The sequence below is a fragment of the Choloepus didactylus genome, chromosome 9, assembly GCF_015220235.1.
Source record: "Choloepus didactylus isolate mChoDid1 chromosome 9, mChoDid1.pri, whole genome shotgun sequence".
NCBI lineage: Eukaryota > Metazoa > Chordata > Mammalia > Pilosa > Megalonychidae > Choloepus > Choloepus didactylus.
The window spans coordinates 87,869,620-87,889,165 of NC_051315.1; the positions used below are offsets into that span (position 1 = coordinate 87,869,620).

At 41.4% G+C, this 19,546-nt stretch overlaps 1 protein-coding gene across 6 annotated transcripts in view; it reads left to right on the top strand.

Moving 5' to 3' along the window:
* CCDC150 (coiled-coil domain containing 150) overlaps window positions 1-19,546 on the top strand; it is a 214,888-nt gene that overhangs the window by 87,967 nt on the left and 107,375 nt on the right. For all 6 annotated transcript variants that reach the window (XM_037849432.1, XM_037849434.1, XM_037849433.1 and 3 more), the window contains one exon: window positions 12,435-12,548. In XM_037849432.1, the coding sequence (XP_037705360.1) occupies window positions 12,435-12,548 (114 nt within the window). The remainder of the gene's footprint in view (window positions 1-12,434; window positions 12,549-19,546) is intronic.

The window sequence follows — 19,546 nt, forward strand, 5'->3', positions numbered from 1 at the left end:
AGATAATGACGTTTGGGGGACACAACACATTCAAACTGGCACCCATATAAATGAGCTGACAAACAGAAGGAACTCAGTGCAGCCATGAGTGACATTCTGAAGAGAAGCTATAGCCACGAGGGACACTTTGAAGAATGCACAGAAGCTGAGAGAGTAGCTGCAGATGAGAGACAGTTTGAAGACAGCCGTTGAAAGCAAACTTTTGCTCTGGAGAAGCTAAGAAAGGACAAACGCCCCAAGAGCAACTGAGAGTGATATTTTTGAGGAACTGCAGCCTAGAGAGGAATGTCTTGGGAAAAAGCCATTTTGAAATCGGAACTTGGGACCTGACACCAGCCACGTGCCTTCCCAGCTAACAGAGGTTTTCCAGTCACCATTGGCCATCCTCCAGTAAAGGTACCCAATTGCTGATGTGTTATCTTGGACACTTTATGGCCTTAAGACTGTAACTGTGTAACCAAATAAACCCCTTTTTATAAAAGTCAGTCCGTCTCTGGTGTTTTACATTCCGGCAGCATTAGCAAACTAGAACAAAAGCCAAGTTTAAGTTTCTGATTTTTTTTCTCCCCAGGCCCTGGGGTCTGAATTCTCAGAGGGAAGGCAGCCACTTGTGCTGAGGCCTCCCCCCCACCCCCTTCTTAGTGAAGACACACCCTTTAGGGAGTAATCCTCTGCACTTGAATTCTACCTTTGTCTCTCTGACTCTGTTAACTCCACCCTTGCCTGAGTTATTGCTGACAATTGAAAATACCTGAGGCTTTCTCTAATGAATTACTTAGAATGGGAGGAAAAAAAATGGAAAAAGCGAGAAAGCCCCTTTTCAGAATGAATCCTCAGCCCCGCAGTTTCGCCAGTCTCCCGGAGTTGGTACCCAGTTCTCTGTGCCCTGTTTCTTGGGACACAGCCCTTTTCCAGTATTCTGAGCTCATCTGTCTTCAAAAGCCTGTTTTTATTTATTTTTGTATTTTTTTTCCATCACCCCACCTCCTCTTTGCCCGGAGTACTTTCCTGCTTGCTATGGGTTTATCTGTGCTTGTAGCTTGTATTCAGTAGTCCAGATTTGTTAATTTGTTAATTAAAACCACAATTGTAGCTTGGTTGAGGTACATTCCCCTGGTCTGGCAGGGACTGCTTTTCTCCCACAATGAAGTTTTGCAACTCAGCCTGCCGAGCCAGTGAGGGAGGGGGTGTCAGCTCCGCTGTTTGGGGAGGTTTACTTACAGTTGTATGCTGTGATCTCAGCTGTTGCACTCATTACAGACTGATGTATGGTGTTTGTTCAGTCACACATATTCCCCAGAAGTTGTTCCATACTATTTACTAGTTGTTTCTGACCATTTACTAGTTGCTGTAGAGGACTAACTAAATTCCACACTTCTCTTTTCCACCCTCTTGCCTCACCTCCTCCCTGTCAGTGTTTTTGAAGTTAAAGTGACTGTCTTGTAAACAGCATTTATTTGGGTTATGCTTTTTCATTCATTCTGCCAACCTCTGCCCTTCGAGTGGAGAGTTTCATTTCTTGCCATATATATATATTTGTATATGTATGTGTGTATGTGTGTGTGTGTATATATATACACATACACACTTCAGATTTTTTTTTTTTTTTGCATTATGATGGGGCTTAAATTGAGCATCCTAAATCTGTAACAATTATGTTTGATTTTATACCAACTTAACTTCGATATCATACACACATTTTTCCCATAACCATCTGACCCCCACAACTTGTTGTTGTACTTGTTACAATTTATGTCTTTGAACATTGTATTCTAAAACATAGATTTAGCGTTGCCTTTTACACATTTGCATTTCAGAACCTGTAAGACATAAAAAATAGAGTTATACACCAAAAAATACAGTAGTATTGGCTTTTATAATTATCCATGTGATTACCTTTATTTCTTTATTCCACTTTGATCCAATGTCTAGTGTCCATTCCTTTTGGCTGAAGAATTCCCTTTAGCTTCTTTGCAGGGCAGGTATGGTGGTGGCAAATTTCCTCAGTGTTTGTTAATCTGGGAATGTCTTAATCTCTCTCTCATATTTTAAAGAAAGTCTTGTTGGATATAAAATTCTTTGTTAACAGTTGTTTTTTCCAGCACTTTAAATATTTTGTCCCACTGCCTTCTTGTGTCCATATTTTCTGATGAGAAATTGTCACTTAATCTTATTGGGACTCCCTTATGTATAACACTTTTCTCTTATAGCTTTCAGAACTCTCTCCTTGCCGTTCAACCATTTTAGTACTATGTCTAGGCATGGTTCTCTTTGAGTTTTTCTGTTTGGGGTTTGTTGAGTTCTTGAATGTGCATATTCATGTCTTTTGTTAAGTTTTGGGCTTTTTTTTGCAATTATTTGAGTATTTCTTTTTCCGTTTTTCTCTTTTTTTCTCCTTCTGGGACTCCCTTAAGGCTTGATACTGTCCCAAAGAACAGTCTGTTCACTGTTTTTTATCATTTTTTCTTTCTGCTCCTCAACCTGAATCATTGCAGATATCTTAAAAGTCTTTGAGATCACTGAGTCTTTCTTCTGCCAGATCAAATCTTCTACTGACTCCCTCTAGGGGATTTTTCGTTTCAATTATTGTTGTCATCAATTCCAATATTTCTGCTTGGTTCCTTTTTAAATTTTCTATTTCATCATTGAGATTTGCAAATTCATTGTTTTATTCATTGTTTTGCTCATATCCTTTAGTTCTTGTGCCATGTTTCCTTTAGTTCTTTTGCTGTGTTTTCCTTTATCTCCTTGAGCATATTGAGGACCATTTTTTTAAAGGCTTTGTCCAGTATGTCAAGTTCTGGACCTCTTCATTAATGGTTTCTAGATTTTTATCTTGTTCCTTTGGATGGGACATCATTTCCTGTTTCTTTGTTTGTCTTGCAATCTTTTGTTTGCACCCTGTACATTTTAATGTTTTAAAGTGTTAACTCTGGCTTTTAGTCCCTAAGCTTCTGTTCCTCAATTTTATACCCAGTTAGTGATACGACACATATTCCCACGAGTGTCAGGAAATAACAGAAACAAACAAACCAAGCAAAAAGCACCATCTGTAGTCTGCAAATTGACTCTGCTTTGCCTGGTGTTCTGCTTCAGATCCTAGCCCTCCTATCAAGATTAGTCCAAAGCAAATGTGAAGTGTGGGGTCTTCCCTGTCTTATCTGAGCCTGCCTGGGGCCTTGGACCCTGCTTCTTGTTCTTAATGTGTACTTGCTGGTGACCTTAGGGTTTGCCCTGTTTATACGAATTCTAATTCCTCCTCTACTCCCTTTGAAATAAACTTTTATCCCCTCCTGGGTGCTCTGTGGTATGGCTTAATGCAGGTAATTCTTTGTCCTATGTTGCTTTTACATAATTATTTCTTACACTGCTTTAGCTGTCTGTAAGCTGCTTCTCTGCCTACAGGCAAATTTTGGGATGGCGAACCCGAGACAAGTTTCCTGATTCAGCCTTTCAGGCTTCCACCCCATAGATTGGCACTGACATACAGGTACTCCAGTATGCGTTTTGGTGTTACTCTGCTCCCTCTGGAGCAGGGTTAGGGACCCATAATGGGAGCACAATCTGGCTCTGCAACACACCAGGGATGGGCTAGGAGAGGGTCTAACAAGGGCACCACAAGCTTCACCTAACATTTTTCAAGCTGCTTGTTCTTGATTTGGCACTTGCCCAGTTACTGCAACATTTTAACTGTTTTCTAGAGTTTTGAGGAAGTAGGCTGTGCCAGTTTTTGCTAGTTGTTCAAAGATTCTGTGGGAGTTGACACCCTGAAGTGTCTTATGCCACCATCTTGGCCTGGGAGTTTTTAATTTCTGTTACTGTGGTCTTCAGCTGTGTTTGGTTCCTTTTCATAAATCCCATCTTTCTCAGTACTCTCTTTGCATTCATCTTTTGTTTTCTTGATTTCCTTTAGTTCTTTGTCCATACTTTCTTTTACGTAGTATGCTTTGGTCATACTGTAGCATATATAGGATCTTTTTTTTTTAGACGGAACCAAAATTTTAATGCATAAGAAGAAGTTTTCTTTTTAGACAGTAAATTAACATTGGTAAGTCTCAAATACATATTGTTGAGGCGAGAAAGCAAAATTCCTAATGACACATAATGTATACCATTTAGATGTTTAAAAACATGAAGAACAATGCTATATACTGTTTTCAGATGCATACATATGTAATAATAGTATAAAAACATGCATGAGAATGATAAACCAATAAGTATTATCCATACTGAGGAGAGAGAGACTTGAGTTCCTGTAGGGGCCTGGGCTTAGTTCTCTCAGCAGCTGTTTGTTAGAGGGTGAATGTAATGAGGGCTGGACAATCTCAGCTGAATAAGCCCAGGGGAAAGAGACAGGAGCAATGGATAGGGAGAGTTGATGATTCCACGATTACATGAGCCTGATGTGATGGAAGAATGCCCTGTTTCTTGACATGGGAAGATGAGGGTTGTAGCTGTCTCACAGGAAGTGTAGTATTTTTCTGAAGGTCTCCCCCAGATGGTTTCACAGATTTCTTTGGATACTTACTTTTGTTGCTGAGTAAGTCCTGGCCTTTGTCCTTTCAAGTTACACAACTGGTCATTTCTCCCAGTTCTCCACCCCACTCCATCCCTGTCCCACCACCCCCACCCCACCTCGGAGCCTAAGTTGAGAGGAATTCCATAGTAGTTAAGTGTGCACCTAGAGAATCTGTCACCCTATGTCTTGGTGATGTGTTAAACTTTTTGGCCCAAAATCTGTTTCCTTATAATAAGTTTTCTACTGGAGGCCTCATTATCCTTTTTGTTTTGGAGACAAAAGCTGTTCTATTCCATTGACATGATTCGTGACCCTGAGTCTCAGTGTTTATCAGAGGTGCAAGCCCTTTACCTACATATTACTCCTCAGTGTCCTGTGTTAATTAACTTAACTCTAACGTTCAACAGTATCCAAGCTCTAAAGCTATGAATGTGTTGTGGGAGGGGAGTGGTGTAAGTAATTGTGGAGCCAAGTAAGATGACTGTCTTACTCCTGTGAACATTTTCCAAAGGTGGCACCTTTTAAAAAAACAAAAGAGAAACATACATTAAAATGCACTTTGTGATGACAACGATAAAAATATGTTAATGGGAGCAATGTGAAAGCAAGACACATGCAGAGCAGGCGGTCCAGGACAGGAACTTGACTTTTCACAGGTTTGTTTCCTTGCCAGCCCGTTGAAAGGCAGTCCCTTACCATCGCCTGGGGTCCTCACTTTGGCTCTGGAATGGGGGATATCTTAATTTACCTGCTCGTAGTGGCTGTGCCTTGAGCAAAATGTCCTATGACACCTTCACAACTTTTGTCTCTTCGTCTAGAAGGAATTTCTTCTCTTTTATTTTGAAGTAAATTTCTACCCACCCTCCAAAGATCAATATAAATACCTTAAATCTTCCTTTATCTCCTCAGATCAAAATTACCTTTCTCTTTCCTGAGTTCAAATATTCTTTGACCCTCTGTGTTAGTATGATAGTTACTTTTTATCAGATTTACCTTACTTACCAAACTGTCCATTTCTTAATACCTGGAACTAAGTTTCATCATCTTTTGCTCATAGCAAATTATTTTTTGTCTAAGGACTTAGTAACCGTTTGTTGTATTGAAATATATGTTGTTGTAGTAGAAATGGGTAATTCTTACTAAAGTTTGTGATTCCCTCCTCCCTCTAAGCATGTACCTCCTTAAAGTTAGATATGGTCATCTTACCTTCTTTGGGTAACAAAATGTGAGCAAAAATGAAGTGTCACTTCTGAGCTGAAATATTTAAGAGCTGGTGTGTGCTTCCCAAGTTCTCTCCCCTTGCTGTGGAAGCCCATGCAGATATGGAGGTTCTTCAAGAGGAAAGCAGCCTGTACTGCTGAGCCTCCACATAGAGGACAGTTACCCAGGAAATTGCCCAAATCCAAAAGAGACCTTGTTTGAACAAGAGATAAATTCTTGTTAGGTTACCTGACTGTGATTTTGGCATTATTATTTGTTACCAAAACATAACCTACCCTATCTTGAAGTAGCACAATGGAAAGGGAATCTATTTTCTTTTTTTAAAAGAGAGATCTGAATTCAAATTCGGGATTTGCCAGTTTGTGGCTATGTGACCTTGGAGAAGTTAAGAAACATCTTTAAACCTCAATTTTCTTACCTGTAAAATGGAAACTACTACTCTCTACTTTTCTGAGTTATTATAAAGATTGTAGAAAGGATACAATGAGCATTTGTTGCGTAATAAGATGCTCAGTTAATAGAAGCTATCATTTCCTAAACAGTTTGTGATCTTTTTGAGATCAATGTACATAGATGTAAACATCCACACACATGTACATGTATATATATTTATATACATAGGCCTTAAATGCCATACACATACACACAGAGCTTATATACCTTACATATATATACTTTATCTTTATGCTCTCTTTATCGTCTACAAAATGCCAAAAGACTGGTAACTGTATAAAATTGGATGATCAGAATGTTTTCAGTAGAGTACCTATAGATTATTCATTGAGATACTTAGAAATGTACTTCAAGCAACCTTTCTAAAGTAACAAAGAAGTAAAAAAAGTCAGAGTATGAAATTGACCCTGGCCTTCAGAGAATTCAGAGGATAATGAATTATTAAATAATGAACTGTACTTAAACAGTATCTCCAATATGTTGATCCCAGCCCTTCAAACATACCAGACCTCCTTGTTCTTACTGCCTTCTTCCTAGATATTTGTTCTGAAATTAACCTTGAAAAACTTCCACACTTCTATTTTTTTTAACCTTTTTATTTTGAAATATTCAAACCCGATACAGAGAACTCCAACATATCCCTATACCCCCACTCCCACCCCACTGCCTAGATACCCTGATCCACCAGTTTTTTTTTCAGCTGTGCATCCATCACTGCATTTAATTTTTTTTCAATTTTAGAACATTTTCATTACTCCAGAAAAGAAATAAAGACAAAAGAACAACAACAACAACAAAAAATGGAGACTCCAATTTTCCCATACCCCTAACCACCCCCCTCCATTGTTGACTCATATTATTGGTATAGTACATTTGTTACTATTTATGAAAGAACATTGAACTACTACAAACTGTAGTATGTAATAGGTATATATATTTTTCCTGTATGCTCCTCTGTTATTATCTTCTAGTTGTAGTGTCGTACATTTGTTCTGGTTCATGAAAGAGATTTCTAATGTTTGTACAGTTAATCATGGACGTTGCTCACCACAAGGTTCACTGTTTTATACATTTCCATCTTTTAACCTCCAGCTTTCCTTCTGGTGACATACATGACACTGAGCTTCCCCTTTCCACCACATTCACGCACCATTCAGCACTGTTATTCTCACAATGTGCTACCATCACCTCTGTTCATTTCCAAACGTTTAAGTTCAACCTAGTTGAACATTCTGCCCATAATAAGCAACTGCTCCCCATTCTTTAGCCTCTTTCTATATCCTGGTATCTTATGTTTCATGTCTATGAGTTTTCATATTATAATTAGTTCCTATCAGTGAGATCCTGCAATATTTGTCCTTACATGTCTGGCTTATTTCACTCAGTATATTGTCCTCAGGTTTTCTTCATCAACCCATTGTTTAAAAGATGGTTTTGTTCACACCACATACATTCCATCCTAAGTAGACAATCGATGGTTCCCTGTATAGTCACATATTTATGTGTTCACCACCCTCATCACTATCTATATGACATCTCCATTTCTTCCTCAAAGCAGGAGGAAGAGTCAGAGAAGGTAGAGAGGCAAAAGAAAAAGAAAAAAGAAAGAGAAAAAGAAACATGACAGCTAGGAAGCAGCAAAAGGAAAGATTGCATTTAACTAAAGTAGAATAAAGAGTCAGACAACATTACCAATGCCAAGAGTCCCATACCCCTCACTTATGCCCCCCTCTTATATGCATTTAGCCTTGGTATATTGCCTTTGTTACATTAAAGGAAGCATAATACAATGTTACTGTTAATTATAGTCTCTAGTTTGCATTGATTATATTATTCCCCCAATACCTCTTTATTTTTAACACTTTGCAAGGTTGACATTCATTTGTTCTCCCTCATGAAAAAACATATTTGTACATTTTATCACAATTGTTGAACACTGTAGGTTTCACTGAGTTATATAGTCCCAGTCTTTATCTTTCTTTTTTTCTTCTGGTGTCCCACATGCTCCTAACCTTCCTTTTTCAACCATATTCATAGTTATCTTTGTTCAGTGTATTTACATTGCTGTGCTACCATCACCCAAAATTGTGTTCCAAACCTCTCACTCCTGTCTTTTCCTATCTGTCTGTAGTGCTCCCTTTATTATTTCCTTTAGAGCAGGTATCTTGTTCACAAACTCTGTCATTGTCTGTTTGTCAGAGAATATTTTAAACTCTCCCTCATATTTGAAGGACAGTTTTGCCGGATATAGGATTCTTGGTTGGCAGTTTTTCTCTTTCAGTATCTTAAATATATCACATCACTTCCTTCTTGCGTCCATGGTTTCTGCTGAGAAATCCGCACATAGTCTTATTAAGCTTCCTTTGTATGTGATGGATCATTTTTCTCTTGCTGCTTTCAGGATTCTCTCTTTGTCTTTGACGCTTGATAATCTGATTATTAAGTGTCTTCACGTAGGCCTATTCAGATCTATTCTGTTTGGGGTATGCTGCACTTCTTGGATCTGTAATTTTATGTCTTTCATTAGAGATGAGAAATTTTCATTGATTATTTCCTCTTATTGCTTCTGCCCCCTTTCCCTTCTGTTCTCCTTCTGAGACACCTATGACACATACATTCTAGCATTTTGTTTTGTCCATAAGTTCCCAGAGACGTTGCTCATATTTTTCCATTCTTTTCTCTATCAGTTCTTTTGTGTGTAGGCTTTCAGGTGTCTTGTTCTCCAGTTCCTGAGTGTGTTCTTCTGTCTTTTGAGGTTTGCTGTTGTATGTTTCCATTGTGCCTTTTGTCTCGTGTTGTGCCTTTCATTTCCATAGATTCTGTCAGTTGTTTATTCAAACTTTCGATTTCTGCCTTATGTACGCCTAGTGTTTTCTTTATAGCCTTTATCTCTTTTGCCATATCTTCCCTAAACTTTGAATTGATTTAGCATTAGTTGTTTAAATTCCTGTATCTCAGTTGAAGTGTAAGTTTGTTTCTTTGGGCCATAACTTCGTTTTTCTTAGTGTACGTTGTAGTTTTCTGATGTCTAGGCATCTGGTTTCCTTGGTTACCCCAATCAGAGAAGATATGCCCCTTAGAGAGAGGTCATTTGTGTATAAATAGATTCTTTGTTTCTCTTACTCTGCTATCTCCACCCTTGTCTGGGTCAGAGTGCTGCGAGCTGAAAATGGCTGAGGCTTTCTCCACTGAGCCTCCCAGGTTGAAAGAGAGAGAAAGGGACAGAAAGCCCCCTTTCAGGGTCAGTCTACTGCCCCCAGATTCACCCGTTGGCCAGAGATAGCACCTGATCCTTTGGGCTTTCGGTCCCGAGACAGATATGTCCCCTGGCTCTCCAAGGTCAGTTGTCACCAAAAGCCTCTGTCTGCTTGTTGGAGGTTCGTAGTTTGTGTTGAGCAGTTAACATTAAAACCCCAGTTGGAGCAGGGCTGAAGTATATTCCCTTGTTCAGAGAGTGCTGCTCTCTATTACAGCAAGGCTTTGCAGTTCAGGCTGCCATGAGGGAGGGGCTCTCGGCTCTCAGCTTGGGTCCGCAGTTTTTACTTAACAGATTTTATGCTGCAATCTTAGGCATTTCTCCCAATTCCAGATTGTTCACGATGTGTGGCGAGTCACAATCGTCTCCCAGCATTATTCCAGATCTTATACTAGTTGTTTCTGGTTGTTTATAGTTGCTCTGGGGGTCTAACTAACTTCCACTCCTCTCTATGCCACCATCTTCTCTCTCTTTCCGATCCACCAGTTTTAACATTTTGCCACATTTGCCTATCATTCCAACTATCTATCAATCCATTTTTGAACACTAGAGTGTAGATTATATGCATTGTGCTCCTTAAACACAGTATTGCCATGTACATTTGCTAAGAACAAGGATATTCAATTATATAACCATCTTAACTGCAGGCTTCAAGTTCAAGAAAATTAACATTGATGTAGGACTCACAGACTATATTCCAGTTTTTTTCATATGCCCCAATAATGTCTCTTTGAGCCTTTTCTCCTCCCTTACTAGATCCCATCTAGGATCATGGGATAATACCATTCAATGGGATTAATCACATTCACAATATTGTGGTAGCCTTACGACCTTCCGTTACTGAAACTCTCATCTCCGCAAGTAGAAACCCTACACCCATTATGAAATAACCCCTCTTCCCCCTGCCCCCTAGCACAGGGAACCTATACTCTAATCTCTGTAAGCTCCCATGTTCTCCAATATTTTCTTAGTAGTAACCATGGGACTTAAATTTAACACCCTAAATATGTAACAGTTTTGTTTCCTTTGACACCAACTTAACTTCAATAGAATACACAAACCAGGTTCCTAAACCCCTCCATACCTCCATGTTTATGCAGCTCGTCACAAATTACATGTTTATACATTATGAGTCCAAAACCACTGATTTGCCATTGTATTTTATGCATTTTCCTTTTAGATCCTGTAGGAAGTAAAAAGTGAAGTTACGAACCAAAAATGTAATAATACTGGCATTTATGTCACCCATATTGTTACTCTCACTGGAGATCTTTATTTCTTCACACAGCTTCGAGCTATTGTTTAGTGTCCTTTCCTTTCAACCTGCAGAACTCTCTTTAACGTCTCTTCTAGAGATGGTCTGGTGGTGACAAAATCCCTCAGCCTTCGAATATCTGGGAATGTCTCAATCTCTCCCTCATTTTTGAATGACAGTTTTACCAGACATAGAATTTTTGGTTAGCAGTTTTTTGCTTTCAGCATTTCAAATATGTCGTCTCACTACCTACCTTCTTGCCTCCATGGTTTCCAATGAGATAAGCACTTAAACTTATTGAGCCTCCCTTGTAGGTGACATGTTGCTTCTCTCATGGCTTTCAGAATTCTCTCTTTGTCATTCAACAGTTTGATCATAATATGGTGCAGCATGGCTCTATTTGGGTTTATCCTGTTAGGAGTTTGTTCAGCATCTTGGATATATATACATATGTTCATGTCTTTCATTAAATTTGGGACTTCATCATTTCTTTGAATATTCTTTCTGCCCCTTTTTTTCTTCTCCTTGTGGAACTCCCACAATGCATATATTGGTTTGCTTGATTGTGTCCAACAGGTTCCTCAGATGCTGTTCACTTTTCTCCATTCTTTCTTCTTTCTGCTCCTCAGTCTGTTTCTCTGATTCTTTCTTTGGCACTGCAGCTCCAATCTGATATTGAACCCCTCCATGGCATTTTAAATTCTGTTACTGTGGTCTTCAGCTCTGTTTGATTCCTTTTCATAATTTCCATCTCTCTATTGATAGTCTCTGTGTTCATTATTTTCCTTCTTTTAGTTCTTTGTCCATGTTTTCCTTTAGCTCTTTGAGCATATTTAGGGCCATTTTTTAGAAGTCTTTGTCTAGTATGTACCTGGTTTGGTTCTCCTCATTGTTTTCTAATGCTTTGCTCTTTTCCTTCTCCTGGGCCATCAATTCCTGTTTCTTTGTATGGTTTGTGACTTTTTGTTGAAACCTGGACTTTTTGATATTTTAATGTGTTATCGCTGGAATTTGGACTATGAGACATCTGTTCCTTAAGCTTGTATCCACCTAGTGTTATGACAAAGCTTTCCTTGAATTCCAGTACCTAATAAAATTTAAAAGAAGAAAAAAAACAAACAAACAGAACACCTTCATCTTTGTAGAGTAACCTAGTGAGTGTTCTCCCTCAGGGCTTATCCATACAATGAGTTTAGCTCCAGGACAAAGTTTAGTGGCTTCCTTGATCACTTCTGAGAATGTGTCTTGTCTTGGACATGTGCATGTGGCCCTAGGAATTACCCCATTTACATGATTCCAGATACCCTTCTTCCCTAGGAAACAGTTTCCTGGGCACTGCACTGTATGTCGCACAGCCAGCAATCCCTTGCCTTGGGCAGCATGACTTGGCTGCTCTCCCACAGCTGTATTCATCTATGTTCATAAGCCTGAATTAATATTTGAAATAAACACCAAGTACCAGGAGGACTCCCAGTTCTAGTAAAGGTGAACTGTGATATTTGTATGAACCCTCCTGCTGAAGACAACTAGACAAACTGAAAACTGTAAAAGAAAAGAAAAAAGATTTTTTAAAGCATCACAGAACTTTTCAGACTGGCTGGTTAAATCCCCATATTTAGATATAGGGGAACATGTGCATAAGATGCCTTTACAGTTACAGTTGTCATTTTAAAAATAAGATAAACATTTTAATATCTGACATAGTTTCTTTTCTCCTTTTGTTTTCAAAGGTGGACATGAATGCATTAGCCCATAACCTGCAGCTTATAGAGGAGGAGAATAAGCAGCTGACAGATCAAATGGCTTCCCTAGAACATCAGCGAGTCCCTTCTGATTACCATGGGGTGGGTATAAAAAGGTCAGTCTAAAGTAAGAATTAGTGACTAATGACTTAAAATCAGAAGTCAGAAGATGGATTTTTTTTTTGTGTAGGTCTTAATAAATATCCTAAGTGATATTATGTGCTGAAAAGCACAGATATTTCTAATGTATTTAAATATTTCCTCTTCCATAATTAGGAGGAATAAACTAGTATTTTCCCTGTCACACAGTTTCCTCCATTAGGCAGTCAGTAACAGAAGTCTGATTTCAAAAAGCTGTTTGACAAGATCAGTGCAATACAAATGAATGGTAGAGTTCTTAAACATCTTCTCCAAATGAACGGGATTTTACCAGATAATTGTTCTCTGTAAGCAACTGATAAGCTTCCTGTGTGCCTTTGAATACTTAAAAAAAAAATTGATTTTTACTTCTATAAAATTCAAATAATCTTTGAAAGCTCCTTAGAAGGCCTTGATGTGAGAATGACTTCATCTGAAGTAAATTCTTTCAAACCCTGTTATAAACCCTGCTCATTAATTCAGTGATGAAAGATTACAGAGAGTAAATCTAAATCCTCTGATGTTTTCTCTGCTCTATAGCCAGACTGCCTGGGTTTTAATTCTGGCTGTGACCTTGGGTATGATCCTTAAACTCTCTGAGCCTCAGTTACCTATCTGTCAAAATGGGGATAATACTTCTACTGTTAGGAGGTTGTTTTGAGGATTAAATAAATTCATACATGTAAAGCCTGGAGCAAATAAATAATATTTGTTGAATTCTTAGTATCTGAATTGTCCCAGGAGAAAAGACAGTAAGTACTTAGTAGAGCGACAAGGTCCATTAGCAGTAATTCCTGGTACTATCACAGGCCAACCAGCCGTCCCCTGCCCCAAGACTCAAGAATCAGCCATGTCCTTTGCTTGTTGACCAGGCTTCAGATGGGCTTATCCTCACACCTGATTTTGGTCCCACTGGAAGACCACATCTCTGCTGCCTGATTCCTTCATGGACCCACTGCCAGTGAGGCAGGCCTGTGGCTTTACCCTATTAGTGACTGACAAGACTTGCCAGCAGATTTGGTCAATATTGATTTCTGCCTGCTGACCATACCTCTTGGATAAGGTCTGCCAGTAGTAATAGCCCATACTTCAGTTCTAGCCTAGAGTTCTATGTCTCCAGCTAAAATTGTCTCTAATCGAGCATGCCCGAAGAGCCTCAACTGGTTGTATAAATCCAAGGAATGACGTTGAGATATCAGGGTTTGTTTTTGAACCTTAGCAATATCATTCTCCCTATTGCTATTCAATGTTGGCAGTGTATTTTTGTTCTTTGAGTGTTAAAACTTGAAGTTCTTAATAAAGGCTACTTTCTAGTATAACCTTTCAGTGATTTTTGGAGATAGAGTGTATATTGTGAATGTAACACCAGAGGCTTAATTCAGACAGACAGGTTTTAAACCCTGACTCCACCCATTTCTGTGTGACCTGGGTCAGGTTCTTCTCTGGCCTTCTGTGCCAAGATGATCTCCCCCAACTGTGGGGTTCTCGCAGCTCACCATATCTGAATAATTACTACATTGTTTGGAAATTGGCCTTTTTATGCATCTGGCTTCACTCTCTTCCAGTGCAAGAACAGTATTACTTATCTTTATACTCCCTTAACTATTATAGTGCCTAATGATGCTTTAAAAACATTTAGTAGAACTCAAAGAGGGTCACGTCTGACTTGCCAGACTGTGAGGATTAAACATACGATGCATATGATGCCCATTACAGGACCTAGCATATGCTATGCAGGTGTATTATTTAGGGTTCTCCTTGGAAACAGAATCAATGAGAGATGTCTCTTATTATCAAATTGTAAAAGTGACTCACGCAACTGCGGGAGCGCACGAGTCCAAATTCTGCAGAGCCGTCAACAAGCTGTCAACTCCAAGGAAGACGTCCGACGAACTCCTCGGGAAACGAACCGACAACTTTAACGAACTCCTCAGGAAACGAACCGGCAACTTTGAAGAACGCCTCAGGAAACGAACCGGCAACTTTGAAGAATGCCTCAGGAAACGAACCAACAACTTTGACGAACTCCTCAGGAAACGAACTGGCAACTTCGACGAGCTCCCCAGGAAAAGCTTCACTGAGCAGCTGAAGAAGAGGTGAAGGTTCTCTAACCGTCCGGCTTATAAGCCTCCAACTGATCACCCGGACCAAATCCGGCCAATTGCATTCTCTCACTGTGGAAGCACGCCCCTTGATGAGTCATCAGTCAGCTGCAGTCAATTGACTGATGATCCGACAAACCAACCAGCCTCAAATAGCCTCACAGGAATCGTCAGGCCAGTGCCCGCTTGACCAGACAGCTAGGCCACCTAGCCAAGTTGACACATGAACCCAACCATCACAGTCCACCCCTTGTCAACTTGGCAGTTGTACACATCACCCAAAACCATATCTTCAAAATGAACGTTACAGCTTATGCCATATGATAAGGGGACAAGACAGAGAAGAAAGCAAAAATATTCTCTTCACAGACAAATACAAACATAATCATCACAAAACGAGGAGGAAATATTCATATCATCATAGTCCTCGTTTCTGTAACTGATCACGTGGCCGTAGTTCATATTTATCACGACCTTCTTCCACTACCCATTCCATGTTCCCTTTACCCTCAGCAAGCACTTCAGCTGGCCGTGGTTCTTTGCCTGGTGGGGTGACCCAAACCTTCATTCCTGAAGTTTCTTGGCCATTGGTAGTCCTGCCTGGATTGGGTTGTTGCAGTTTCCCATTGACTTGAATCACAGGGCATGGTAGTACTAAGAGATGCCCCAGGGGATCTCCTGTATGCCAGGAAATCTCTTCTTTACTTCCATTGTGTAGTTGCAGTGCTATTTCCCCTTGATAGTCAGGATCAATCACCCCAGCCAGTACAGTAATCCCCTTACTTGCCTGTTGATTCAGAGGCATAAGAAGCCCAAAGTGGCCAGGTGGCAGCCTTAACTTCCAGTTCAATGGGATTATTGTTGTGTTTCCTGGTGGAAGCACTCCTCCTTTTGGAACCAAGACCTGTAGACCAGCAGAGCTTAAACTTGCAGGGACAGGAAGCAAAAATTTTCCTAGTGGATCACTAGGAGTGATAGTGAGTGGTGCTACTCCTGTTTCCACCCCTTGATTCCTGGACCCATGAATCCTGGCTATGGGAGAAACAGCACCATAGAGTGGACGCTGATTCAGAGCATACACAGCCTCCTGGAGAACACTGCCCCAGCCCTGCAAGGTATTGCCACCTAGTTGGCGCCGTAATTGAGTCTTCAATAGGCCATTCCACCGTTCTATCAACCCAGCTGCTTCTGGATGATGGGGAACATGGTAAGACCACAGAATTCCATGAGCATGTGCCCATCCCCTCACTTCATTTGCTGTGAAGTGGGTTCCTTGGTCCGAAGCAATGCTGTGTGGAATACCATGACGGTGGATGAGGCATTCTGTAAGTCCACGTATTGTAGTTTTGGCAGAAGCATGTCGTGCAGGGAAGGCAAACCCATATCCGGAGTATGTGTCTATTCCAGTAAGAACAAATCGCTACCCTTTCCATGATGGAAGTGGTCCGATGTAATCAACCTGCCACCAGGTAGCAGGCTGATCACCCCGAGGAATGGTGCCATATCGGGGACTGAGTGTGGGTCTCTGCTGCTGGCAAACTGGACACTCAGCAGTGGCTGTGGCCAGGTCAGCCTTGGTGAGTGGAAGTCCATGTTGCTGAGCCCATGCATAACCTCCATCCCTACCACCATGACCACTTTGTTCATGAGCCCATTGGGCAATGATAGGAGTTGCTGGGGAAAGAGGCTGATTGGTATCCACCAAACGGGTCATTTTATCCACTTGGTTATTAAAACCTTCTTCTGCTGAAGTCACCCTCTGGTGAGCATTCACATGGGACACAAATATCTTCATGTTGTTTGCCCACTCAGAAAGGTCTATCCACATACCCCTTCCCCAGACTTCTTTGTCACCAGTCTTCCAAACATGTTCCTTCCAAGTCCCTGACCATCCAGCCAAACCATTAGCAACAGCCCAGGAATCAATATAGAGACGCACCTCTGGCCAGTTCTCCTTCCAAGCAAAGTGAACAACCAGGTGCACTGCTCGAAGTTCTGCCCACTGGGAGGATTTCCCCTCACCACTGTCCTTCAGGGATATCCCAGAAAGGGGCTGCAGTGCTGCAGCTGTCCACTTTCGGGTGGTACCTGCATATCGTGCAGAACCATCTGTAAACCAGGCCCGAGTCTTCTCTTCCTCAGTCAACTGACTGTAAGGAACTCCCCAAGATGCCATAGCTGTGGGCTGGGCAAGAGAAGGTAAGGTGGAAGGAGTGGGGGCCATGGGCATTTGGGCCACTTCCTCATGTAACTTACTTGTACCTTCAGGACCTGCTCGAGCTCTATCTCGTATATACCATTTCCATTTTATGATGGAGTGCTGCTGTGCACGCCCAACTTTATGGCTTGGTGGGTCAGATAACACCCAGCTCATGATAGGTAACTCAGGTCTCATGGTAACTTGGTGGCCCATGGTTAAGCGTTCTGTCTCTACTAAGGCCCAGTAGCAGGCCAACAATTGTTTCTCAAATGGAGAGTAGTTATCTGCAGAGGATGGTAAAGCTTTACTCCAAAATCCTCAGGGCCTGCGTTGTGATTCTCCTATAGGAGCCTGCCAAAGGCTCCAAACAGCATCTCTATTTGCCACTGACACTTCCAGCACCATTGGATCAGCTGGATCATATGGTCCAAGCGGCAGAGCAGCTTGCACAGCAGCCTGGACCTGTTGCAGAGCCTCATCTTGCTCCGGTCCCCACTCAAAACTAGAACCTTTTCTAGTCACTCGGTAAATGGGCCGGAGTAGCACACCTAAATGAGGAATATGTTGTCTCCAAAACCCAAAGAGGCCAACTAAACGTTGTGCCTCTTTTTTGGTTGTAGGAGGGGCCAGATGCAGCAGCTTATCCTTCACCTTAGAAGGAATATCTCGACAGGCCCCACACCACTGAACACCTAGAAATTTTACTGAGGTGGAAGGGCCTTGTATTTTTGTTGGATTTATCTCCCATCCTCTGCCACGCAAATACCTTACCAACAAATCTAGAGTAGTTGCTACTTCTTGCTCACTAGGTCCAATCAACATGATATCATCAATATAATGGACCAGTGTGATGTCAGATGGAAGGAAGAATCTGGAAGCAACAACCTGGAATACTTAGCTGAGGAGATCTCCAGACTACGTGTGGAGGACATATCCTGGCTTCTCCTTGCAGCTTATAGTAAAATGCGAGCGGAGAGAGATAAACTTAGAACTGAACTCTTGGGTTCAAAGAAACCAGAAGCTGATGGCTTGGAAAGTTACAAGCTTCCTGGGGGTGGAATCCCAGAAGCTACAGCCCAACGTGAGGATGTAACCAAACATAGAACCCAGCCGCCATTTCAGTACAAGCCAAGATTGGAGATGGAATTATCCAGAAAGGATTTGTGGAAAGTCCTATTGTCTGATGGCTTTGACCCCTGTGTGCTTCATGCAAAGCCAACAGAATTTTTGCGAGATCTTTATAGACAGAGCCATTGCCAGTCTGGACTGGAGGAGACAGACAAGGAAAAAATTAAAGGAAAAACCTCTTCAAAGACAGAGCCATGGAGTTTGAGGTCTGGAGTCAGGAGGTCTCGGGCTGGGAGAGCGGAGCAGCCCACATACATGGAAAGGGTGAGTTTGCCCTGGAGGTCGAGGGCGGGCTTTCCGCCTCGATGCTCTGGAAGAGTTTTGTCACCTCAGGTCCCAAAGAGGGTGGAGCACATTTCCAGGGAATTGAGGAGAGCCTGGCTGCCACCACACTGTTTTGAAGGGGTTGAGCGTGTGCCCCGGAGATGGAAGGGAATCCGGGAGCTGCCCCGAGGTTTGAGGAGGGTGGAGCCGAGAAGGTGGTCTCCCCAATGTGTGGAAATGTTGGAGCACTCACCTAAGCGTTTGGAGAGGAAAGGGCTGCCAGAAAGGCCCTTAGGAAGGGTTAGACTCCCGCTCTCTCAAGCCCCAAGGATGCAGCGTCGTTCTGTAAATGACTTTCGGACTTTGAAATCTAATGGACTTTGTCCTGTGGGTTTTAGGAACTGTTTTGCTCCTGTTAACCCTGTTTTCCTTACTGTTTCTCCTTATGGCAATGGAAATGTTTATCCTATGAATGTCTCTCCTTTGTATATTGGGAGCACATAACTTGTTCTAAGTTCACAGATCCACAGCTAAAGAAAGATTGTGCCTTGGGACTGACCACGCCTAAATTGATTTTGATTTAACTTTTGTTACTGAAATGATTTAAGTTTCTGTGATATTGTGATGGAATGAATGTATTTTGTATTTGGAGAGATAATGTCATTTTGGGTTCCAGGGGGTGGAATGTGCCGGTTTGAGTGTATTGTGTCCCCCAAATGCCATTATCTTTGTAGTCTTGTGTGGGGCAGAAGTTTTGGTGTTGGTTAGATTTGCTTGGAGTGTGCCCCACCCAGCTGTGGGAGATAATTTTGATGAGATGTTCCCATGGAAGCTTTGCCCCACCCATTCGGGGTGGGCCTTGATCGGTGGAGCTATATAAATGAGCTGACTCAAAGAGGAAAGAGAGTGCAGCTGGGAGTGATGTTTTGAAGAGAAGCAAGCTTGCTAGAAAGGAACGTCCTGGGAGAAAGCCGTTTTGAGGCCGGAGCTTTAGAGCAGACGCCAGCTGCCTTCCTAGCTAACAGAGGTTTTCCGGAGGCCATTGCCCATCCTCCGGTGAGGGTACCCGATTGCTGATGTGTTACCTTGGATGCTTTGTGGCCTTAAGACTGTAATTGTAAATAAACCCCCGTTTTATAAAAGCTTATCCATCTCTGGTGTTTTGCATTCTGCAGCATTAGCAAACTAGGACAGCAGGCATAAATATTGTTTTTCTTTCATATTTCTTAATCTAAGTATTATTTTGGCCATGTGGTATTTAATGATGC